We start from the raw sequence: 26240 nt of genomic DNA, 5'->3' as shown, positions 1-26240 counted from the left end.
GACTTCCCCCTGACTTGTAGTGCCATTACAAAATGGCACTACATGTTTCCACAGTGTGGTCACCACCCACTTCTCCACTGACAGTGCAGTTCTCAGCTTGGTGTCCCTGTGTTGAATGGCTGAGGCGAGGTTGGCACACAGAACAGGAAATGTGGCCTTGCACGTCCGAAAATTCTGCAGTCACTGCTCGTCATCCCAAACCTACATTACAATGCAATCCCACCAGTCCGTGCTGGTTTCTTAGGCCCAGAAGTGGCACTCCATCTCTGCTGCTGCTCTGTGAATGCTACCAACAACTGTGAATTGGTTCGTGCTATCTCCCACAGCAATCTGTGCTCCAAGAAATCATCATGTTCCCCATGTTCTTCTGGCAGCTCTGCAAATATCAGAGGATTGTGCATCTTGTGCTTGCAGCACTCATGGCTGTAGTACAAAGGTGTTCAAGCTCCATGCGTCTGTCAGAGATGGCAGAGAGCGACAAGTCCAGTGTGGGTTTGTGGGAAACTGAAAACAGGCATTAAAATGATGGGCTAGAAATAATATTGTGGGATGGAGAACTTTGTGTTATGGGAAGTTGACCCCTTGTTCCCAGTCACCCCCGCACAACTTGCTTCTGCCCCACTGTGCATTGCCAAAACTACCCAAATGACTGCTGAACCGTGGCATGTTTGGTATATCAATTTTGCTAATGACTTAATGTTTTATTACAAAAAGAAAAAAATTAATTGTCAATGAACAGAGTCACAAAAAACCCAAAGGGCTAGTTTCTCTAACCAATCTGGTGGGGTCCATGGTATTTTTTTAATAGAACAACAGTGGTATTGTACTAGGAAACAAATATTATTTTATTTCTCAGCTGGCTTGATGAGTGGCTTTGAGGGGCAAAGTAATAGAGGTAGAAGGAGCAGAGTATTGGAAGGGCACTGGAGACAGCATTACCAGACTGCCCATTTCTCACTCAAGTGGGCTAGTTTATTTTCTTCCCACATATTCAAAATTGTTGTGGGCTGGTACCCATTTAGGAGTTAAACGTGAACCTTTGGACTATACTTCTCTGGAAATATTTAAAAAAAACAAATTTCTACAATGCGCAAACCTTCAGGGGAGGGAAAGTATGAATGAGTTCAAAGACAACTTCTCGTCTTACTCTATGAATTACAAAGCTCTATCAATTTTAGTTGTTTTTTTTAAATCCTACATATGTAGTCACAATGGCCATCCCTATTGCAGTAATTCTCAGCTTTGTGATTCTAGCCTAAGGTGGGCTGTGAAGTTGTTTTGTAGTAGCCACAAAATAATCTACAGCTTTATGTCTATACTACAGACCTTACAGCAGCACAGCTGTACCCCCAAATGAGCAGTGGTAGCTATGTCGGCGGCAGAGCATCTCCCGCCAGCATAGTACTGTCCACGTCGGCACTTTTGTCGGTGAAACTTACATCAGTCAGGAGGTGTTTTTTTACACAACTGACCGAAAAAAGCTCTAGTGTAGACATTGCCTTAAGCTCTCTCAACTTTGCCCTTCCTCTCCCCTCTCCCCACCAGCACTTCCAGATAACATCTCTAAAAAAACTAGAGCTGGTTGAAATTTTTCAACCAAATGTCTTTTTCCTTAGAAAAAAACTGTTTTGTCAAAATTAAACTGTTTGTGAAAACAGTTCAATTTTGACATTTCTATGAAAAATCAAAATGAACATTTTTCATGTTATTGTTTCACATTGTAAGTTTCATTTTGTTTCAGTTTTCAAAAAAAAATTCAATTTTTAGTCTTTGTATTTGGGGATCTCGTCTCTCCTTTCCCCCCACCTCCTTTCCCTACCACACCTTCTCACACTGGAAGAGCGGGGAGTGAAAAAGAGAGAAAAGATGAGGAAAACAGATTTTTCCCTCAGTTTTTTTCTCTCACTCTCCCTTTTCCAGTGGAAAAAGGCAGAAAAAATAAAAATGGAGAGAAGTGGGAAGTGGAATCCAAAAATCTCAAAATAAAAAATGGGAGAAATGTTTCTGAAAACCAAACAAAAATCAAAACTAAATAAAAATTTTCATTTTTGCTGAAAAATTATTTTTTTCATGGGTGCAGGAACTAATTCCCCCCGCCCCCTGCCGTCCCCAAACCAGCTCTAAAAGGAATCAGTCTGACCATTAGCCTTTTGTCCATGTTCCTCAATGGGACTGTTAACTTAAGGTCTGTTGCATGAATAAGAACTGCAGGCTCAGACTCGTGTGTTAAATTGCACATTTGATTGAGCTACTACTCATACTCCTCTTGAATATTTGAAGTGTTCTAGTTACATTTTGTAAGGCATTTTTGAACCTTGATGAGAGTGAGTCTCCTGATGAAATATCTTAGGAGATGAATTCCAGCCTGGCTTTGTGTAGAATCTCTTTGTTAATGGATCACTTTTCTGGTTTGTCATTTGTCCTTTTGGCAGGTCTCTTGCTATGCAAGGAAGAGATAATGTAGGCTGAAGAGATCTCTTATACCAGGGGTTGGCAACCTGCGGCACGCGTGCCAAAGGCGGCATGTGAGCCGATTTTTAGTGGCACTCTGCTGCCAGCCAGGGTCCCGGCCACCCGCCCTGCTCAGCCTGCTGGGATGAACGGAACCCTCGGCCGGCAGCAGGCTGAGTGGGGCTGGTGGCCGGGACCCCAGCTGGCAGGAGCCAGTGGCCAGAACCCCAGACCGGCAGCAGGCTGAGCCACTCAGCCCACTGACGGTCTGGGGTTCTGGCTGCCAGCCCCTTGCCAGCTGGGGTCCCTGCTGCCGGCCCCACACAGCCCGCAGCTGGTCTGGGGTTCCGGCCACCGGCCCCGTGCCAGCCAGGGTCCTGTCCACCAGCCCCACTCAGCCCACTGCCGGCCTGGGATACCAGCTGCCGGCCCCGCTCACCTCGCTGCACTATTATTTACTTTACATACAACAATAGTTTAGTTATATAATATAGACTTATAGAGAGAGACCTTCTAAAAATGTCAAAATGTATTACTGGCCGCAAAATCTTAAATTACAGTGAATAAATGAAGACTTGGCACCCCACTTCTGAAAGGTTGCCGACCCCTGTGTTATACATTACTAATTTTCATTATCGAACACATCATATTTCATTTGTGTGATCTCTTTGGGTCTTTCCACTGGGGATCTATTCATACTGCACCTTCTGTGCTATAGAGCTCTCAATACTAATCTGTATAATTCAACATTTGGGAGTTGGGTTTCCAAAGTATAAAACAACTAATGTCAATTTTATAGGTATTTTTCCCCGAGGTACACAATGATAGAATTATTTAGAAGTATCATAATACAAGGACCAAAGAAAATCAAAAACCCAAATTGCAGTCTAATAAATAAACTGACCCCAATTCCCTCTCCCTCTACTATGTAAGGTGCAAAATGTGATCAGAATATATGTGAATAGTGTACTGTGATAATGGTGATAGTTTTTCTGCCCCCTCTCCCTTCCAACAGCTCCTCAGTCCAAGTTCCTCTAGTGAATCTTGCTCATCAACAAAAATCTTAAAGTATAAATGAAACATTCAACATCAGCAACAGGGAAAAAATGGTTCTCATAAAAAACATGATATAAACTTTACACAAGTTTAACAAGAATGTACATAGGGACTCTGACGGAAATTCAGATTAAGTGTTTGTATCTTTGTGTGTCTATCTTAAAACTTTGATATACCTGTGAGAGGCCTAACAGCTTCTCAAGCCATGGTTTATTTTATAGTTCTCCATGCAGAACATTCCGTGCCTAAGTTATGGTCTCACAACACAGACCATTCCCTGTTTTACTGTTTCCCAATCACTGTCCCATGACTCTTCTGGAGTCCAACCCTGAGTAGGGTGGACACCTCTGTTTCCCAGGTGCAGCCCATAAGATGGGCAGCACACAGTCTAACTAACTAATCCCAGCCATTCAGGATAAATCTTCTTCAGGAAAACCTGTCCTAAGATAACATACTTGAAAAAAAACATCCAAAAGTCTTCTGAGACCCTTAAATCACAGGGACTCTGATAATAGATCAGTCCAATTTTTTTTTAGTTTAGTTTAATAGTATTTGCATCTAAAAGGTGTTCTTCAATATTTATACACAGATTCTACAGATATGTGACTTTCTATAAGTTTATTACATTCTTTGGGAAAAGTTATCCTTTACAACACCTGTGTGTTAATGAAATTCTTGCAAAATTCTACCAATGAATTACCTAGAAATGACTACACAGAGTAAGCCTGTTAAATTTTGAAAAGGAAAAGAGAAAAATACACAATTACACTTCCTGAAAATAAAACATAGGCACCATGCCAGTCTTTGCATTATCTGTTCCCTGTCTATTAAGATATTTCTTCTACTTCAGTGAATTTACATGACAAGATTAATAGTGGCATAGCTCTTGTGTTCTTAATCTCTGGGTATAATAAAATTTATGCATGTAATTTTCTAATGTACAAACTTCTTTCAGAGCTTATAAAAACGTAACAATGCATATGTTAGAAAACTTGCCAGCAGCTACAACATAGTTATTATGCTTATTATGGTGTGCTGCAGACCTACATTACTTCTAACGTATTACTGGTAATGTTACAATAAGACTCACCTTTTCATCTATAAAACAAGAATATGGTTCTGCTTTCTAGTAATGGACTCTCTTGCTCACTCAAAAAAGTAACAACATTAACATGCATATAGTAACCTCTCAAATATTTTTCCATTACAAAAAATATTCTCTATTTCTGTATAGAAAGGACCTAATTTCTTATCACCCACAGCTCATCTGTACAGTACAGTACATCACATCAAACCATAATGTTCTCTGGCATTTTACAGAAGATAGTTGCATATTGTGAGATTATGAATAGTTAGATGACATGAAACTGGAGAAAAAACTATCTTCTAAGCAAGGTTGCTATGGAAAATTTTTGAAAGTTTTAGAGAAGTCATGGTAAAAACTTCTGGAAACCATGGAAATCGCCTGAAAAGTTATGTTACATGAATGTGTTACAGCAAATTCATACCACTGAATATTAAGTACACATTATGAATATGGTCAGGATTTTGCTATATTATTTTTCAGCAACAGGAGTCTTATTAAGATGATTTTTAAAATATCGACAGGATGTGAATTAGATGCTATGTCTAACAGTTCAATATTTATCTGATACAGACTTTGTAGTAATTAAATCACTTCTGTAGACCTGGATCTATACATATTTTATGTATTGATATGGTCTAATCCAATATGGTAATTCCTTTGTTCTGAATTAATCCGAGCTCTCCATGTCTCTGAAAAAATATCCAAGACTCCAATTTGACTACTTTCCACTTCCATCATTTAATAAAATCTATGTGTTTCTAAATGTCCCAGTGTTTTCCATTGATCTTCTGACTTGACCAGAAACCAGTCTTTTTAAAAGCCTCAGGGGAGGATTCACACCTTTCCTACTGCTTATTTCTCTGTTATGGTCAATTACCAATAAAATCAAGTCGTTTTTCTATATGAGATGCTGCAGAAATCCCTTTGGGTCTAAATTCAGTGTGGCTATGGATTGCACTCAAATCTTGTCTCCAACATTCTGCTCTTTCAACATGCTCACTATTCCAGGTTGAGACCAACCACGCATACAGAGGAAAAGATTACTACTCATTTTTTAAATAAAACTGAATAAAGTGACATTGATGTTTACAGCAGTACCTAGCAAATGAGGCATATGCTAGTGGTTCTCAACCAAGGGTCTGGGACCCCCTGGTGGGTCGTGAGCAGGTTTCAGGGGGTCCACCAAGAATGGCTGGCATTAGACTCACTAGGGCCCAGGGCAAAAAGCTGAAGTCCCGCCATGTGGGACTGCAGCCCGGGGCCAAGCCCCACCACCCAAAGTCGGAGCAACTTCGCTTTGTGGTGCCCCCTATCATATGGAGTCCCAGGCAATTGTCCTCCTTGCGACCCCCTAACACCAGCCCTGGCTTTTATACGCAGTGCAGTAAAACAGTTGTTGTGGCACAGCTGGGCTGTGGAGTTTTTATAGTATGTTGTGGGGGCCTTGTAAAGAAAAAGGTTGAGAACCCCCTGGCATATGCTATTGGCACTTTATCTATATAGATATTCATATGCTATGATGATGGGTGACAGTACAAAATATTTAGGGAAGCAAGAGCTGAGTAAGAAAGTGATACTTTTGTGATCACTGCAAGGAGTATGCACTCTATTATGGGTCGCCTCTAAGAGCTTGTATACACAGGGACACTCAGGAGAGTTAAGATAAAGGTGTAAAATGAATCCCCAAGGCTTAAGCCAAAGCAAGAACTAAGGCTAATTTACTTCTGAATAACCGCGTCCACTCAGGGAATTAATGCTCTTTAACGTCATACTTTTAGTTAATCCATCTTAATTTTCCAGTGTTCCCATTTAGACAAAACCTAAGCATTCACTCCTTCCTTCCTTATGCATCACTGAGCTGCACCACTGTTCCAACAGTATCAAAACTTCACAATGCTCTGTTTTCCATCCAGCTATGTCTGAAGATAAAATTCAGAGTGCCTGATGCTCCATGCTGCTCTAAGAGGGGGCTGGGCACTGAATCTTTTTTTTTTTCAATCAATTTTTTTAAAGTGTAGCAGAGTTAAAAGGTCAAACTAATCTTTAGTGTAACTTCACTGCCTGCAGTGGAGTTACGTGAGTATTGAATTAGGACCTAGTATTTTAAAAGACAGTGATATGTCATCTATGTAGGACTGAAATGGGGAACAATGATGGAAGCCCTCGTTAATATGACTGCAGGGCTCATCCAATTGCATTGGCTTATTTAACATATAATATTTTTCTGTTCCATTTTGTTAATTTGAGAGCCAGCATGCTCTATAGGACCTACCTGGCTACCCAGACATCTGTTTCAAGTTGAGAAATAAGAAAACTTGGTGCGGTCCATCTTCCTCCTCCATAACTTTTTCTGCCTTTTTTTTCTCCTTATCAGTACTGCATCTTACAACCAGATACTTAAAGGAAAATGGTATTTCCTAGAGGCAACATCTCTCAGATCATTTATACTGCCTATATTTAGCATATCATAGCTTACCTGTTTAACAGCATAAAGGAGACGCCCATAGCAGTATATCATGACCATTACAGGGATGACCAAGCAGAATATGAAGAGACAGATGATATAGGACACAGACTCAGCTGATTTGGAGGTCCAACGTACTGAACAGCTTGTCCCGGCCCCCTCAAGCCCATAACTGCTCCAGCCAATGAGTGGTGGTACTGTCCAGATCAGAGAATAAAGCCAGGAACCACCAACTGCTAGCAGAGCCTTCTGATAGTCAGAGCCTCGTTTGTTACATAGGGTGATGGTACTATAGCGTTCATAAGACAGGATAGCCAAGGAGATCAGGGACACAATACCTGCAAAAAACCCAAACAATTTAGGGATTAGTACCCCTGTTTTATATGGCACCAATGTAACAGATATGACAATATCCTGGACACACATTACTGAATTATAAGTGTAAACCTTACTGAATTACGTTTAAACATTTTAGGAGTACATTGTATTGAAAGTGCAAATGTTTATGTACTATTGAGGGATTGTATGAATTATCATGGGGGATGGGGACCATAGTCCTCCAGGAACTAAGAACAGTGGGAGGGTGATTAGGCAAATTCACTCAAGTTTCAACACCTCCAGAGAGGTGCCACCAGCTGGTGAGAGAATCACTAATATTGGTTCAAACTGGATTATCCAGAGACTAAAAGTCAAAGAAAAGATTTTTGGTTAAATAGCCTGAGTTAAAAGTGACTCAGGGCCTTCTCTCTGATCCAGCAGACAGACAGGACCTTCTGTCCCAAGGGGAGTCCAATTCTTAGGGAATGGTTGGAAGGTCTTTGACTCACTGAAGCCCAATAAGAGTTGGGAGCTAGTTCTGAAGTTTTGATGAAGTTGTGACCACAGGAAAAACCACTGTGGGAGGTTTGAAGGACAAATCACCAACCAGAGACCTTGCTGGGAATCACGGGGAGATGCCTGATAAACTGATTACCACATGTGTAGGTTCTTTCATTGTTTTTAATCATGTTTTCTCTGCAACGCTTTTACCTTAAGAATAAATGTGCTTGCTTAGAAAGGCCCGTGTGGTAACTTAACTGTGGCAATTACATGGTGTGCCGTCTCTGAGGAGAGAAGCGAAGCAGGCCTGCTTAGGCAGTCTGTCTTTTGCAGAGAAGCTCACAGTATAACCAAGGAACTGTGCAGCCTGGAAACACCTCGCTGAGAAGAGGGAGAGACACAAATCTCTGCCCAAGGAAGGAAACAGCTGAGGAGCTGGAAGCCTAGAGTGGATACCTTTTCTGGACTATAGAGGGGGGAATACAGTTGCACTGGACTACGACTGGCAGCAAAATACTAAATACTCTTTTCTACATTGTTAGAGTATTTGACGTATCAGTGGAAACGCCTTTTTGCATTGAAATCCGCACTGGAGCCAGTAGCTCTATATAGTATATCAAATTCTTCTTGCCTAAACCAGTGGTTCTCAAAGCCGGTCCGCCGCTTGTTTAGGGAAAGTTCCTGGCGGGCCGGGCTGGTTTGTTTACCTGCCGCGTCTGCAGATTCAGCCGATCGCGGCTCCTACTGGCCGCAGTTCGCCGCTCCAGGCCAATGGAGGCTGTGGAAAGTGGCGCAGGCTGAGGGATGTGCTGGCCACCACTTCCTGCAGCCTCCATTGATCTGGAGCGGCGAACCGCGGCCAGTGGGAGCCACGATCGGCCGAACTTGCGGATGTGGCAGGTAAACAAACTGGCCTGGCCCGCCAGGGGCTTTCCCTGAACAAGCAGCAGACCGGCTTTGAGAACCACTGGCCTAAACTATTCTTTAAAGATGCTAATTCTTTAGAAATACTAACATTCAAGGTAACTCTCTGAAGCCCTAACATTTTTAGTGTTTCCCAGTGGAAATACATTTTCTACATGAAGTAATACATTTCTTGAAAATATTACCTTTCTAAGGTGTATTACTTCTTTACAACCGGGAGAATTTTCAAATAGCATATTGCCAGTCAGTCATACAAAGAGCATAAACTCTGGATTGGAGAAGCTGGAGAGTGTAGAAATTTCTGCTGTCATTACACCCAAAATTATACATTCTTCCTCTCATGTGAGCCTGATTCTCCTTGTCTTGCATCTTGTGTAGTTATTTTACCCCTGTGCAAAGTGAGATGAATGTGGATAACCACTTTACCCCGCTACCATTCTGATCTGATAACATTTTGTACTCATGCTGCACAGGCGTATATGACTATGTAGGATGGAAGACAATGGAAAGTCAGGCCAGCAGTATATGTACATCTGCAGGTGTGAATTGTCATAGCTCCAAGGACTTCATTTGAGCTACGACAATTTACATAATTTAAGGATCTGAGCCACAGATTTTAAAGCCTGAAGAGACTACTGTGGTCTAGTATGACTTCCTGCAAAACATAGGCCATAGAATTTCACACAGTAATTCCTGTATCAAGCCCGTATCTTGTCAAAGAAAGACATCAAATCTTGATGTAAAGACTTCAAGTAATTGAGAATCCACCACATCCCTTGGTATGTTGCTAATTATACTCATTGTTAAAAATCTGAACCTTATTTCTAGCCGTATTTATTTAGCTTCAGCTTCTAATAATCTACTTTCAGAAATATTTTTTCTGTGCCAATACTTATACACTGTGGTAAAGTCAACTCTTATCCTGAACTAAACTAAATAGATTGAGCTTAAGTCTTTCCCAGTAAAGCAATTTTCCAGATTTCTTCTGAATTCAAAATGTTATCAGCCCTCTACGTTTCTCTCTTGGAATTAAAATATCTTAATGTGACTGATCAATGTTATAGCTTAGTTATTATAATATAATTGATACTGTAGCTGAAACTATTTTGTTATAGATTCTCACATATGCTAGCCTGTCACAACTGTAATTGTTTGCAATATTATTTAGCCATATTGATCATATGATATGAAAGAGACAAGATAGGTGAGGTAATATCTTTTACTGGAGCTCTTCTTCAAGTCTGTGTGGCTCAAAAGCTTGTACCTTCCCCCAGTAGAAGTTGGCGTAATAAAAAATATTACCTCACCTACTTTGTGTGATGATTACCTGTTCTGTTCATTCCCTCTGGAGCACCTGGCATTGGCCACTGTCAGAAGACAAGATACTGGGCTAGATGGACCTTTGGTCTGAGCCAGTATGGCCGTTCTTATGTTCTTATAACTAAATGCTCTTTCACTTCTTTGCACTTTTACCTACCAAATAATTAATATGAAAAAGAACGCTTAGCTTTTCTCATTCCCACATTGTTGATGGATGTGATCTGAAAATAATTACAAGAACGTAAATAAATGGTTGCTTTTGTAGGGAACATAGGCCGTATTTGAATTTAGGCCTGAGTGACTTTATTTGGCAAAATGTTTAAGTTACCATTATTAAGAAATGCTTGAAACAGCTTTCTGGCTTGTAGGCAAAAGGGGAAGGTCACTTATTCACCCTAGGCTCTGCCTCTGCCTTTCAGAGTCCCTTTTTCCCTTGTCGTGCTTACTGTCCTGTGGATATGTGGAAGTGGATAGGCAGAGAAACTATGGGTGTGGGGGTGCTACAGCACCCCCAAATTTTATGTGGGGTCCCAGCCTCTGGCCCTGCACCCAGGGGCTCTTCTGTTGCTGGCACCACGCCCAGGGCTCCACTCCTGGCCTCATCCCGGGGCTTCACCCCCACCCCCAGCTGTGGTTCCAGCCTTGGTCGTCTTACCCTGGTCCACGTCCCCCACTCCCGGAGCAATGGCCCTGCTCCCATCCCCAGCTCTAGCACCCCCCTTCTAAAAACTGTTCCAGTGTCACTGTGGAAGTGAGCGAATGTTCAGTGCTAACTAGCCATTAATTATATCTCAACAACTAAGCCACTTATGTAGGGCCTAAACATAAATCTGTTACCAGTTCCTTCTCAGATGAGCCTCTTACGTGTCCTGCTTACCAGGAGGACATCTGATTGTGATCATCAACAGACTTTTGCAAGAAAATGTCCATCTTAGACTGGAATCTTTTACTGTGACCTCAGATCAAGATACCAAATTATTGGTCCCTGATGAGCTACAGCCAACATGCTCAACTCTTTTATTGGAGAAGGGTGGTCCCCAAGATGCAGCAAGAGGACACTGAATGCTACAAGAGACTCTAGCCATGTGGAAGGAAAGGGTGGGGACTCTCTCACACTAAAAATTATACCTGAAGTTTTATCCAGCTCTCATCCCTGGATTGGCCACCCAGAGAACTGAAAGACCCTGACCATCAGCTAAACCAAGCCTGAAGCTACGAACAAGGGGAGGTACCTACCTGCATGATAAATGAACTAAAGTTATTTGCAACATCAGAACTACTTCTTAACTAAGGGCTTGTCTACACTACCAAGTTTTGTTGACAAAACTTATGTCGACACCCAAAAGTCGACAAAACAAAAATTGCCAAAGGGTGTTCACACTTGCTCCCTCTGTTGACAGATCATGTCCACACAGGGGACACTATCATTGACAGGGTGAGCAATGCACCGTGGGTATGTATCCCACAGTGCAGTGTTGTGGGAAGGAAGAGCTGATCGCTGCGCATCTTGGGATTCTCTCCCTGTTCTCCTACAGCTCCCTCAGCTACTCTGTTCCTAGTGCAGGGCAGAACAGGAGCATTCCAATGATTTGCTCTTTGTTTGTTCCCCAAACAGAGCAGCACACAGATACTTCCTGGAGCTTTGAAACGAGAGGGGCACATGCCTGCAGGGCAGCAGAGATCAAAACATTGAGCAGAGCAATCAGGGCAGGCATTGTGGGATACTGGCGGAAGTCAGTTCTGTCGACAAAACAATCAGCAGAGTCTAAACTGGCTCTTTGTCAACAATAAAGGGAGGGGAAAAGACAAAAGTCTCTCATAGGAGTGGAAGTTTTTTGTCGCCAAAACTGGGCATTTTTCACAACAAAAGTCCCATTGTAGTGGGTATGCTCTTGCTGTTTTGTCGCCAAAAAGCAGTTTTTGGTGACAAAACTTGCCAGTGTAGACAAGCCCTAAGACAATGTTTCCCACTGGCCGCAGTTCGCTGCTGCAGGCCAATGGTGGCTGCTGGAAGCGGCAGCCAGTAAGTCCCTCGGCCCACGCCGCTTCCAGCAGCTCCCATTGGCCTGGCCAGTGTTAGCCGTGATCGGCCGGACCTGCGGACGGGGCAGGTAAACAAACCAGCCCGGCCCGCCAGGGGCTTTCCCTACACAAGCGGTGACCCCAGTTTGAGAAACACTGCTCTAAGACTAACCACGAGTTTGAGACTCTAATATGTCTACACTACATCTTATGTCAGCAGAACTTATGTCATTCGGGGTGGGAATAAACCACCTCCCTGAGCGACATAAGTTACACCAACATAAGCGCCGGTTTGGACAGCTCTGTGTTGGTGGGAGAGCGTCGCCTGCCGACATAGCTACTGCTGCTCACGGAGGTGGTTTTATTATGCCTATGGGAGAACTCTCTTCTGCCAGCCTAAGGCATCTTCACCAGATGCGCTGCAGCACTCCATGTGTACACATGGTGACGTGAAAGTGCTTTTGAATAGAATTCTCCAACAATGCTATAAAGCGAGTGTGTGGTTTTGTGCATCCCTAACCGTTTCCCCACAAAGACACTAATCTCCCCTCCCTCCCCCAAACACACTCACATCTGGCAAGTTTATTTCTAAGGCCTGGTCTACACTAGGACTTTAATTCGAATTTAGCAGCGTTAATTCGAACTAACCGCTCAACCGTCCACACCAGGAAGCCATTTAATTCGAACTAGAGGGCTCTTTAGTTCGAATTTGGTACTCCACCCTGACAGGTGGAGTAACGCTAAATTCGACATGGCTAGCTCGAATTAGGCTAGGTGTGGATGCAAATCGAACTTAGTAGCTCCGGGAGCTATCCCACAGTGCACCACTCTGTTGACGCTCTGGACAGCAGTCGGAGCTTGGATTCTCTGACCAGCCACACAGGAAATGACCTGGGAAAATTTGAATTCATTTTCCTGTCTGGGCACTTTGAATCTGACGTCCTGGCTGGACATCGGGGCGAGCTCCGCAGCACCTGCAACGATGCAGAGCTCTCCAGCAGAGGAGTTCATGTTATCTGTGAATAGAAAGAGGGACCCAGCATAGACTGACTGGGAACTCTTCGATCTGATCGGTGTGTGGGGCGAGGAGTCTGTGCTTTCGGAGCTGCGCTCCAAAACAGGGAATGCGAAGACCTATGAGAAGGTCTCCAAAGCCATGAGAGACAGAGGATACAGGCGGGATGCAACGCAGCGCCGCGTGAAAATCAAGGACCCCAGACAAGGCTACCAAAAAATCAAAGCGGCAAACGGACGCTACGGAGCCTGCCACCACTGCCCCACCAGTGACCGTGGACTCTGATGATGGGACAGTGTCGACGGCCAGTTCCTCGGTGATGTTCGCGGACGGGGAAGATGAGGAAGGGTTTGTGGAGGACGAGGCAGGCGAGAGCGCTTACAACGCTGGTTTCCCCGACAGCCAGGATCTATTCATCACCGTCACGGAGATCCCCCAACAACCCTCCCCGGCCATTAACCCGGACCCTGAATCAGGGGAAGGAGCAGTCGGTAAGTGCTTTAACCATGTTAACTTTTATTCTTAATATAACAGGAATCTTAACTGTGTGAAAAGGAGGTCTCTCTAGATATGGGGATAGAAGAGAAATCATCCTTGGAGATCTCCACGAAGCTCTCCTTGCGTTAATCGAAAAGCATCAGCAGGAGGTTCCTGGGGAGAGCTGCCTTATTGGGTGCTCCGTGGTAGCACAGTTTTCCGCGCGAGGCTTTCATGAGGTACTCAGGGAGCACTGCCTCCCCGAGCACGGCTGCATCGGGCCCTGGTTCGTGCTAGCTTTCACGCAGCATGCGCTCTCTATCTCCTTCAGTGACCCTCCTCAGGGTGATCTCGCTCGGAGACTCCTGCATCTAATTAGGGTAATTACTGTAATTTTACGCCTGGTCCAAAGTATTTTAAAAAAATCTACGGACAGACGGCATAGCACAGACTCAGCACGCAGCTGCGTGAAGAGCGTAACGGAAAGCCAAAAAATATAATGGATGCTCATGGAGGGAGGGGGGAATGAGGACGCAAGGTATCCCACAGTTCCTGCTGTCTCCGAAAAGTATTTGCATTCTTGGATGAGCTCCAAATGCTTCTAGGGTCAAACACAGTGTCTGCGGTGGGTCAGGGCATAGTTCAGCAATTTGCGCACACACCCCACCCACCACCAGAAGTGAAAACAATCCTCTGTTGACTCTTTTACATGTCACCCTATCTTTACTGAATGCTGCAGATAGACGCGATGGTGCAGCACTCAACACCAACATCCTTGCTCCCCCCACGCTATGGATGGCTGATGGTACAAAATGATGGAAATCCGTCCTCATCATTAGCCTATTGGCACATGGGGCAGTGCAAAAGGGCTGGTAACCATGCCGACTAGCATCAGTAAGGTCTATCAAGGGCGCCTGTCCCTAATTTTTGATGGCAGATGGTGCAATATGGCTGGTAACCGTCCTCATCATTGCAACAGGGGGCTGAGCTCCATCAGCCCCCACCCTTCATTGTAAATAAAAGATTCAATTGCCCCTGGACTAGCAGAGGGATGATGGGCTCCTTCATCCACATTCCTTAATGTCTTGCCTGGACTATCATTGCAGCTGGAGGCTTCCTTCCACTCATTTCTCACAAACAAGTCAATGTGTCTTATTCCTGCATTCTTTATTACTTCATCACACAAGTGGGGGGACAATGGTATGGTAGCCCAGGAAGGCTGGGGTAAGAACGGAATGAACAGGTGGTGTTGTTGCAGGAGCACCCCCTGTGAATAGCATACAGCTCATAATTTATGCAGGATCGGACACAGAGCAGCTGTGCTCTCTGGTTCTATGATACAGTGGTTCTCTAGTACACTTGCCCATAATCTAGGCAGGACTGATTCTATTTTTAGATACCAAAAAGGAGGGATTGACTCAGGGAGTCATTCCCAATTTTTGCTTTTGCGCCCCTGGCTGCTCGGCCAGGGGCACTTATGACAGCACCAAATGGGGCAGTGCAAAAGGACAGGTAACCATGCCCATCTTATTACCATCTTATTACCAATTTATGGTATGGTTGATGGTACAATATGGCTGGTAACCATCTCTGCTGTCATGCAAAAGCAAAAGCATGCTGCTGTGTAGCGCTGCTGGCCCGCCTCTGTCAGCGGCATCTAGTACATATACAGTGACATACACAAAAGGCAAAACAGTGTCCATGGTTGCCACGCTATGGCGTATGCCAGGGCAATTCTGGGAAAACGGGCTTGAAATGATTGTCTGCCGTTGCTTTCCCGGAGGAAGGAATGACTGGCGACATTTACCCAGAATCCACCGTGAAAATGATTTCTGCCCCAGCAGGCACAGGGGTCTCAACCCACAATTCACAGAGACAGCCTAGACTCAGTTAATTGTTCGCAAAAATGTATCTTTGCAAGGAATTCACTCCCTGTTTCCCATCTCACAGCTTCCACTGTCTCCAGACCTGCCACAGCATCCCCCTCGCAGAGGCTGGCAAAGATTAGGCGGCGAAAGAAAAAGACAAGGGACAAGATGTTCGAGGAACGTATGGGCTGCTACCTAGCAGAGGCGGACCAGCAGAGCCAGTGGAGGGAGACCGTCTCTCTGTGCCAGCGCTCACACAGCGAACGGGAGGAGAGGTGGTGTGAGGAAGACAAGCAGGCGACTGAAACAATGCTTGGACTAGTGAGGGAGCAAACGGACACGCTCAGGCGCCTTGTGGATGTTCTGCAGGACCGCAGGAGGACAGAGACACCCTGCAGTGTATCTGCAACCGCACTCCCCTGCCACAAAGTCCCATACCCCCTTCACCGAAAATAATCAGGAGGAGGGGCGGCCGGGGACGTGAATACTGTCACTGCACCACAGCACAGTGCTCAAGTACCCAAAAGCTCTCATACCCTACAGTTGCCAAAGTCCTTCACTTCCAGACTCACAGTAGTCCCAATCCCAGTCCCATCCCCTAACTGTCTACTTAATTAATAAAAATGCTTTGCTGTTAATTACTGTTTCCGTTATGTTTTTTCAAAGAAGACTGTGTTTGAATGGGGGGCGTGGGGAAGGGGATGGTTAATTGCATAGGACAGTCACCTTTCCCAGGGTACAGACACGGGGGCAGGATCAGCAGCGGGTCACACACACGGTGCAGTCAGTAGGCACCCTGGTCGGTTTTTGGAGGTGGTTTCCAGGATCTGTGTGGGCGGGGGAGATGTGACTTTGCAGCGGGGGAGGGCGGTTACAGATCTTATACAGCGGTCCTTGTCCTGGACCGCTGAGTCACGCAGCTGAGGAATCTGTATCCGTCCTCCTCCACCACAAGGTCACATATCCGCCCGCACACAGAATTCCATAAAGAGGGATGGCAGGCTCCGTTGAAAGAAGCATTCCGGCACTGCGGACCGCTCTAGGAGCAGGAGCCTGTCATTCCTTGAGTTTAGAGGCGGTCTTTACATCACCGCACACCCTACCCAGCATAGCCTGCGTCCCAGTTTCAACCCTTTCACGAAAAGTCATGAATAAAGAAACCTTTGTTAAGTAATAATGGGACATGTATTTTATTTTTACACGTGTGCTGGAAGTGGGGGTAACGGGGTGAACGGGGTATGTAACCGAAGAGGAGAGTCAACAGTAACTGGGTAAAGAAACAGGGGCAGGTTCAGCTTCTCTGTAAAGAAACTGAACAGTCACAGGTCACGCTGCTCGCTGCTCGCTGGTATTTGAAGAGTTCCTTGTCGCTGTCCCAGGCGCCTGTATAGGGCTTCATGAGCAAGTGCATTAGTGGGCAGGCTGGGTCCCCGAGGATGACTATAGGCATCTGCACATCCACAACAGTTATTTCGTGGTCCGGGAAGAAACTACCTTCCTGCAGGCGTCTGAGCAGCCCACAGTTCCTGAAAACACACGCATCATGAACCTTGCCCGGCCACCCGACGTTGATGTTTGTAAAACGTCCCCTATGGTCCCCCAGTGCTTGCAGCACCATTGAAAAGTAGCCCAATTTCTCAGCAGCTGACTGTGGAAGACGTGGACGATAAAGTGCGAGGAGGAGAAAACGGCGATGATCGCAGCAGGCTCCGTGCTTGCAGTGCTGTGGCGTCCGCGCTGTCACTGACCAGAAAAGTGCACGAACAGATTGCCCGCAGGCGCTTTCAAGGAGGGAGGGAGGGAGGTTGTGATTGACAGTTCAATGACGACACTTACCCAAAACCACCCTCGACACATTTCTCCACCCAGCAGGCATTGGGGCTCTACCCAGCATTCCAATGGGCAGCGGGGACTGCGGGAACTGTGGGATAGCTTCCCACAGTGCACCGCTTCCAAAGTCGACGCTGGCCCCGTGAATGTGGACTCAGAAATTCGAATTAGTGTATTTAGTATGGATACACAAATTCGACTTCATAAGGTCGAATCCACAAATTCGAACTAAGTTGATTCGAAATAGTCTTGTAGTGTAGACAAGGCCTAAGAGACTAGTTTGGGTTAAAAGTGTTATTCCAAAGCTGCTAAGTGCCTGATTTAACACTTTTGCCTCTTTGTAAAAGTGTCAGAAAGATGCAGACGCTGTATAATGTATAAAAGAGAATAAGTTAAGTAAATAGACTCTAACATTGGTTGTATGTTCAGAGAAACTTAGTGGAATACCAACGTGGGAAGCTATAAAGAAATCATTCTGAGAGTTATACTTCCTTAGAACAAAGGCAAGAGTCAGCTTCTGTCTTTCGCAGACTTAGCCCAATTGGTTAGATCAAAATAAAGGTATTTTTCCTTAACTTTCCTGTGAAATATTGAATTAATTCTTGTGTCAACCTTATACATTGACTTAATAGTAATTGCCAAGTCAGATAAATTGAACCATTGATTTATTGACGGAATTCCAGTTGTAACCTTGATTTGATCATCAAATTGTATTGTATTTGTTTAGTTTAGGGAAACTGGAAGTAAATTAGTTAGTGACATATTTTGCTTAAATTTATATTTGTTTGCTTATTATCTTAATAAATCCATAAAACACACAAGACTGGTTCCTCTTGTGAGAACACCACCTTTTTTACAGGTAAAAGTAAATACATTGAGTAGCTCCCGGACCTGCATTGTAATTATTTGATAAAAATCTTATTACCACTGCACTTTCTTTGAACTAAAGGAAGTTCTCTTTTGAAATAACACAGAATTGAAGTTCAACTAATAAATTAGGACCAGGGCATCGTCAACCATGAACTAACAAAATATTAGCAATCAGTTTAAAACATAAACTACCCCCCAAACACATTTTCCTTTAGAATATTGCATAGGAAATCATTTTTCTTATCTACACAAAAAATTCCTTGCCAAAAGCCATTTCAGTTTTACTTCTCTTGTATTGAGTTTCACTGACATGACCTATATTCTACTTCTCTCTGCAGGAACAGGGCGATGATATATGTGATCCCAAACTACAGGAGTTCTAAAAATTCGTATTCCTCTTTTTTGTCACCATAAGACTTTAAACCATGTATTGTATTTGAGCATATAACGGTGTTGAAACTAATATCAGGCCACACTGACTCTGGTGCTTTTAAAACAGTAGATTGCTGACTTTAATGTGAATAGGTGGAAATTCAGAGAAGAGCAGGGAAAAATATGGAGGTGCTAAGGAGAGACTGACTTATAATAGCATGGAAATGAAAGAACACACTGTGTAACTTGGCTAAATAAAGACTAAGCAGTTATGAGACATAAGAACGGGCATACTGGGTCAGACCAAAGGTCCATCCAGCCCAGTATCTGTCTACCGACAGTGGCCAATGCCAGGTGCCCCAGAGGGAGTGAACCTAACAGGTAATGATCAAGTGATCTCTCTCCTGCCGTCCATCTCCACCCTCTGACAAACAGAGGCTAGGGACACCATTCCTTCCCCATCTTGGCTAATAGCCATTTATGGACTTAACCTCCATGAATTTATCCAGTTCTCTTTTAAACCCTGTTATAGTCCTAGCCTTCACAACCTCCTCAGGCGAGGAGAGACAACTACCTTTTGAAGACTACAAATGCTGATGAAGGGGAAAACGGTTGTACAAGGGATTGTATAAAAAGGAACAATGAGATAAAATTAAGAAGAGCCAAAACAAACAAACAAAACCCCAGGGTTATCATGAGGGAACACTTCCTAAGAATGAGATGTATTAGAATGGAATAGGTTTGCAAAGAAATAATGGAAGGCCTTTCACCTCAACATTTAAAACAAGACCAGACAGAGTAGTAGAAGATACACAATAAAGACCAATCTTATACCAACACAGAGGTAGAAAGCGGGACCGGGGACCAAACAGTTCTCGTCAATCTCTACCTTCAAAGATTATCTTTTATTTATTTTCCCGTAACTTTCCGTAAAAAGTTAAGTTCTTCACCATCACCACTGACAGCTGAAGCACCATGAAAACATGAGAAATAACAGATTTAACTAGCTAACTTGGATTGAAAGATTCTAATTTCATACCCACAGAAAAAAACAGGTGCTGATTTTCTAGTTTGAAACTCTGAAACTACATAAATACCAAGGGAAATGTAATAAATAGAGAATGAACTCTCAAGATAGAATGAAAATTTACCACTGGATCCAAAGAATTTTTTGGGTAATTCCCCTAAAGATGATTCTTCACAAAAATGTCTTCATACTTTTATACTTTATGTATTAATTGGCAATGAAAATAAGACGGTCCCAACTGTCCCTAAATGGATTTCACAAGCTTCAGAGGGTGCCACCAATGAAGAATTGGTGTATAGACTGAGAAATAGAATTGTCAACAACTTTGGAATCCTTGCTTAGCTAAAGTGGTATAAATCATATTACTGCTTTGTTATATTTCCTATGTTTATAAAATCAGAGTCTACTTGATGCAATATAAGTCTCAACTTTTGTGATTTTCTTATTGTGAGTTTCACAGCAATGGATGCTTTCCTAAAATCCCCAGCTGCTGCAGTCATGTGAATGTGAGAATCAGCTTTTTAAAAAGAAAATCAATGTTTTAGCCTGCATGGTTGCAGAGAAAAGCATGAAAAATGTGACAGCCTCCCCAAGTGTACCCAAACAGTTCAATCACCATAATGCAAATGAAAAGTACCCAAACTTCGGTGTGGGACTTTTTCTTAATCTCATGATTTTTAAGACAATAATGATATTTCCGGGCCTGACTGTTTGATGATGGTTTGCCCTGTGGCATCAGCAACACTGTGTATATCCATGCCCATAAAGAAATGCCTTCTATAAATAGGGACCAAACTAAACCCACTAATTCTAGACCTGCATCTGCTTTCAATTTAAAGGCAACAGCAAAAAGGAGCAGGGCCAAATCCTCAGCTGGTATAAATCTGTCTAATTCCATCAAAGTCACTGGAGCTCCACTAGTTTATACAGCAAAGGACATGGTCACCACTCACTTCAGTTGGAGCAGGACTGAGTCTTCCATTTGTACTCTTGGAACCCTCAGCTCACCCATGGCTGGAGTTTGGTTTTATCTATATTTTGAAAACAAGCAATAGCATAACAAACTGCAGCACAAGTTTCTCTCTGAGTGTGGCCTTTGTTAGGGCTTCCCTTCTGAACTTTGGCCCAGATCTACAAAAGGACTTCAACACCTAAATCCAACACTTAGCAACACCTAAGTCCAACTGTCATCAATCACTTTGAGTTTGTTAGTTTTCTTTTATACAACTGTAATATGCAGACAAGGTTTGCTCAGCTGTATTAGCAGCCATACAGAGATATAAAACTTAAATTCCTATCAACAATACATAAGATTAGCTGTAGTGGTTCTTTTCTTAAGACTTCTGTAAGGCCTGTAACTCTGCTGGTAACCCACCCTGTTAGGAAGTTTTAGATTCTTGTCTGGAGACTGGCTGCTTCCCACTGAAGACTCATTACAGCAGATCATAGAAGATTAGGGTTGGAAGAGACCTCAGAAGGTCATCTTATCCAACCCACTGCTCAAAGCAGGACTACTCCCCAGATAGATTTTTATCCCAGTTCCCTAAATGGCCCCCTCAAGGATTGAACTTACAACCCTGGGTTTAGTAGGTCAATGCTCAAACCACTGAGCTATAGCTCCTTGCTAACTCCAACCTGAATAAATGGAGGGTGGAAGAGTCCCCCCTATGAGTGAACCTTGTCTGAATATTACAGCTGTATAAAAGAAAACTAACAACTCAAAGAGATTGGTGACAGTACTATTGGATACTTGCTGAAACACACTAAAAAATCTTTGCATGGTGTCAAGTATCAGAGGGGTAGCCATGTTAGTCTGGATCTGTAAAAGCAGCAAAGAGTCCTGTGGCACCTTATAGACTAACAGACGTCTTGGAGCATGAGCTTTCGTGGGTGAATACCCACTTCGTCGGATGCATGCATCATGCACCCGACGAAGTGGGTATTCACCCACGAAAGCTCATGCTCCAAAACATCTGTTAGTCTATAAGGTGCCACAGGACTCTTTGCTGCTTTTAAAAAATCTTTCTATATTTTCCCTATACACATAAAGGGAGAGTGGAGTGACTTATGCATTTGATGCCTTTTACTGGTCTCAACATCTTGGTATGCAACAAGGGAGCTAGGAGGACGTCAGGCTCAATTCCTGATTGTCTGGGTAGGTTTGAAAGCCACATGAAAGAGATGAAGATTAGAGAGAACCATAGTGAATTCTTTGATAAAGATATTGCACCCTCATGCAATTTCCTCCTGACATAATGTTTCATTTTAATTAAAAAATAACTGATTTGAACATTTCCAGTCAAGCTATAAATGTGTGTTTATTACAAATAATTCAATTACCATGCTTTTTTAATACTTACATGAAATATTTTCAGTTTAATTATCACTTGCTAATCTACAAGATAATATAAAAGAATGGACTAATGAATTTGGATTGAGGGAGAACTGACCCCAAACTTTGTCCAAAGCATTAATAAAACTTTAATAAAAGTAGGTTTTTTACATATTTATTCTCCCCTAAGTTGTTTTCACTATAGTATGCCTCTTTATTTCTCAGTCTCCTGAAATGGAAGTGCTGAAACGTTCAGAGAGATAGTTAGTACAAGATTTTAGCCCAGCCTTGCAAATCCAAGAGATATGAATAATTTGTCAGGTTTGTTTACCTGCCCTGTCCACAGGTCGGGCCAATCGCAGCTCCCACTGGCCACGGTTCGCTGCTCCAGGCCAATGGGGGCTGCTGGAAGCAGCAGCCAGTAAGTCCCTTGGCCCGTGCTGCTTCCAGCAGCTCCCATTGGCCTGGAGCAGTGAACCGCGGCCAGTGGGAGCCGCAATCAGCCGGACCTGCAGACAGGGCAGGTAAACAAACTGGCCTGGCCCGCCAGGGGCTTTCCCTACACAAGCGGTGACCCCAGTCTGAGAACCATTGCTATAATGTATAGGAAAAAAGCCAGTACAAAAATGTCCTCTGAGTTTCTAAAACTTACAGATGACAATTTCCTAACTCAAAAATTGGTGCATTCAACATGGGGGAATTCTGTATTAAACCTTATCTTGACAGATAAAGAGGAACTGATCACAGAAGGCCACACTGGTTTAAAAAAAAATCTGACTTGGGGGGGAAGTGAAAGCAGCTATATTAATAAAAACAAACAAAACAATATAACAAATGCGGGGAAGAAAGGGGAAGCTGGTAGTAATAAATATAAATCAAAAGTTAGGAATATTAGAAAATAAGGGAAGCCAAAGGACACAAGGAGAAATCTATGGCCAGCAGAGTTAAAGAAAATAAAAATTAGCTTAAGGAACAAAAGGAATCCTAACAACGGTATTGGTCTATTAATGGATGGATGGAAATGGCAGAACTGTCAATAAAGAAGAAAAGACGGAAGTGCTCAATAAATATTTCTATTCTGTACTCGGGTAAAAAGCAGACGATGTAGTGAGATTATATAATGATGGAATACTTTCCGTTCCAACAGTAACTCAGGAGGTTGGTAAACAGCAGCTACTAAAGCTAGACATTTTTAAATCAGCAGATCTGGATAACTTGCATCCAAGTGTTTAAAAGGGCTGTCTGAAGAGCTTTCCGGAGCACTAATGATGATGTTCAGTAAAGCTTGGAATGCTGGGGAAGGTCCAGAGGACTTGAAGAAAGCAACTGTGACAATATTCTAAAAAGGTAAATGGCATGACCTGGGTAACTATAGGCCTGTCAGCCTGACATCAATCTGTGAGCAAAATAATGGAGTGGCTGATATGGGACTCAATTAATAAAGAATTAAAGGAGGGTAATACAATCAATGTCAGTCAACATGGGGTTATGGCAAATCAATCTTGGCAAACTCACCTGATCTCTTTTTGGATTTGATTACAAGTCTGGTATTGGCATTAACTCAGGAAGTCCTAATGGCTGGTGCTATTATACAGCAGTCTGACTAGATGAATGCAATGGTGCCTTCTGGCTTTATATTATATGAATGAATCATAAGTTAGGTCTATTTGATGAAAGATCTAGAGCTCACTGTAAAGCCCATTGAAGTCAACAAAAAGACTTTCACCGACATCAGTAGGCTTTAAATCACAAAGTGTCATTAGAGCAGGGGTTGGCAACCTTTCAGAAGTGCTGTGCCGAATCGTCATTTATTCACTCGAATTTAAGGTTTTGCGTGCCAGTAAAAATTTTAATGTTTTTAGAAGGTTTCTTTCTATAAATCTATAATATATAACTAAACTATTGTTGTATGTAAAGTAAATAAGGCTTTAAAAATGTTTAAGAAGCTTCATTTAAAATTAAATTAAAATGCAGAGCCCCCTGGACTGGTGGCCAGGACCTGGGCAGTGTGAGTGCCACTGAAAATCAGCTTGCATGCCACCTTCGGCACCTGTGCCATAGGTTCTCTACCCCTGCATTAGAGGCTGGACAAAGTCGACTTATGCTTCTGTGCATACTGCTTTGCCTGATGTCAAGTGGGGGCGTTTGTCAATCACATATGTTGTAACCTCCGACCTCCAGCATTGTTGTAAGTTAGTCTGATAAAAGGGTTGTAAGAGTTAAAGGCTGTTACCTGCCAAACCCATATTATGCCTGTGTCTATATGTTTGCCTGTTATACCTTGACCGTACATCAGTGTAGTTCAGTGGTTAATTTGTAATGAAAGAGGTGCTGGGGCTGAAGCCATTTTTTTACATTCATAACTGATGCAGCAAGCCCCAAGGTGCTGAGGCTATGAACTGCTAGCCCTAGAGGTGCCAGGGTTCAGCCCTGGCACAAATTAAGATGTAGTTAGACTTAAGCTCATCAGGGAAAAGACCATGTCTCATTTTGTATCTTGTATAGCACTAAATACCTGTAGTGTTTGACCCTTCAACCCCTACTTCCACTGAGCAGCACTTATTCATGTCAGTGTCCCATTGAATTCACTTGGCGAGAAGAGAGGTGGGAGAATTGGGCCCTATGCTATTAGTAAATGGTTGCTACTTGAAGCACATACATTTTTATAAACTGATCCTAAAGTGGAGGGATAGCTCAGTGGTTTGAGCATTGGCCTGCTAAACCCAAGGTTGTGAGCTCAATCCTTGAGGGGGCCACTTAGGGATCTGGGGCAAAAATTGGTCCTGCTAGTGAAGGCAGGGGGCTGGACTCAATGACCTTTCAAGGTCCCTTCTAGTTCTAGGAGATTGGTATATCTCCAATTATATTATTATTATTTGTAGTGTAGACAGTTTTCTGATGCTCTGCTATAACATGGAACTTATGGCTGATATCCTGCATTATCATAGAATCATAGAATCTCAGGGTTGGAAGGGACCTCAGGAGGTCATCTAGTCCAACCCCCTGCTCATAGCAGGACCAAACCCAACTAAATCATCCCAGCCAGGGCTTTGTCAAGCCTGACCTTAAAAACCTCTAAGGAAGGAGATTCCACTACCTCCCTAGGTAACCCATTCCAGTTCTTCACCACCCTACTAGTGAAAAAGTTTTTCCTAATATCCAACCTAAACCTCCCCTCTGCAACTTGAGACCATTACTCCTTGTTCTGTCATCTTCTACCACTGAGAACAGTCTAGATCCATCCTCTTTGGAACCCCCTTTCAGGTAGTTGAAAGCAGCTATCAAATCCCCCCTCATTCTTCTCTTCTGCAGGCTAAACAATCCCAGTTCCCTCAGCCTCTCCTCATAAGTCATGTGCTCCAGCCCCCTAATCATTTTTGTTGCCCTCCGCTGGACTCCCTCCAATTTATCCACATCCTTCTTGTAGTGTGGGGCCCAAAACTGGACACAGTACTCCAAATGAGGCCTCACCAGTGCTGAGTAGAGGGGGATGATCACATCCCTTGATCTGCTGGAAATGCCCCTACTTATACAACCCAAAATGCCATTAGCCTTCTTGGCAACAAGGGCACACTGTTGACTCATATTCAGCTTTTCATCCACCGTAACCCCTAGGTCCTTTTCTGCAGAACTGCTACCCAGCCATTCGGTCCCTAGTCTGTAGCAGTGCATGAGATTCTTCCGTCCTAAGTGCAGGACTCTGCACTTGTCCTTGTTGAACCTCATCATATTTCTTTTGGCCCAATCCTCTAATTTGTCTATAAAAATACTGTATTTGTAAGATCTACAGTACATGAAATAAATGAAGAGAGAGCTTTTAATGAGTTAGTTAGCTGTTGCATATTAATATAATCTCATCTTAGTGGGTGAAACGTCTAGAACACTGAAGGAAAAGGCAGGTGAATGGGATAGTTGGTCACTGAAGTACAACTACATTAGAATAACTAGTGTCTGTTATTACAGTTACATCTAGCAATTGTGCTACACTGCTAGTCTAGATAGGACTCAGGCATTTTTTAATCCCCACATCATGAAAATCTGCTCATAGGTTAAAGTGTCATGTTCTAGGACTTCTGCTATTGCACTGGTGCAGCATGACCTCTGCAGGAAGTTGCTGTAATAAAAGTACTAATTTTTCTAGCATATACAAGGCTTTCGAAAAACCTGTGTACAAAAGCACTGAGACTGGATAAAGAGCTGGGAGGAGGGGGAGACTGGAACTGGTGTGAAAAGCGTCAGAAGGGGATACTGAGACTGGGTAGGCAACAAGAATAGGCCTAAGACAAGGAGCAGGGAACATCCGCAC

The 26240-nt window shown here is 43.3% G+C and overlaps 1 protein-coding gene across 1 annotated transcript in view; it reads right to left on the bottom strand.

Annotated features, from left to right (window-relative positions):
• Positions 1–26240, bottom strand: part of LOC123364566 (pinopsin-like) — a 141349-nt gene that overhangs the window by 80586 nt on the left and 34523 nt on the right. Inside the window, exon 2 of the mRNA XM_045006795.1 lies at positions 7071–7396. Coding sequence (XP_044862730.1) covers positions 7071–7396 — 326 coding nt within the window. The remainder of the gene's footprint in view (positions 1–7070; positions 7397–26240) is intronic.

The sequence above is a fragment of the Mauremys mutica genome, chromosome 1, assembly GCF_020497125.1.
Source record: "Mauremys mutica isolate MM-2020 ecotype Southern chromosome 1, ASM2049712v1, whole genome shotgun sequence".
Lineage (NCBI taxonomy): Eukaryota > Metazoa > Chordata > Testudines > Geoemydidae > Mauremys > Mauremys mutica.
Note: the sequence above shows the minus strand (reverse complement) of the source record. Positions and strands in the feature narration are given on the sequence as shown.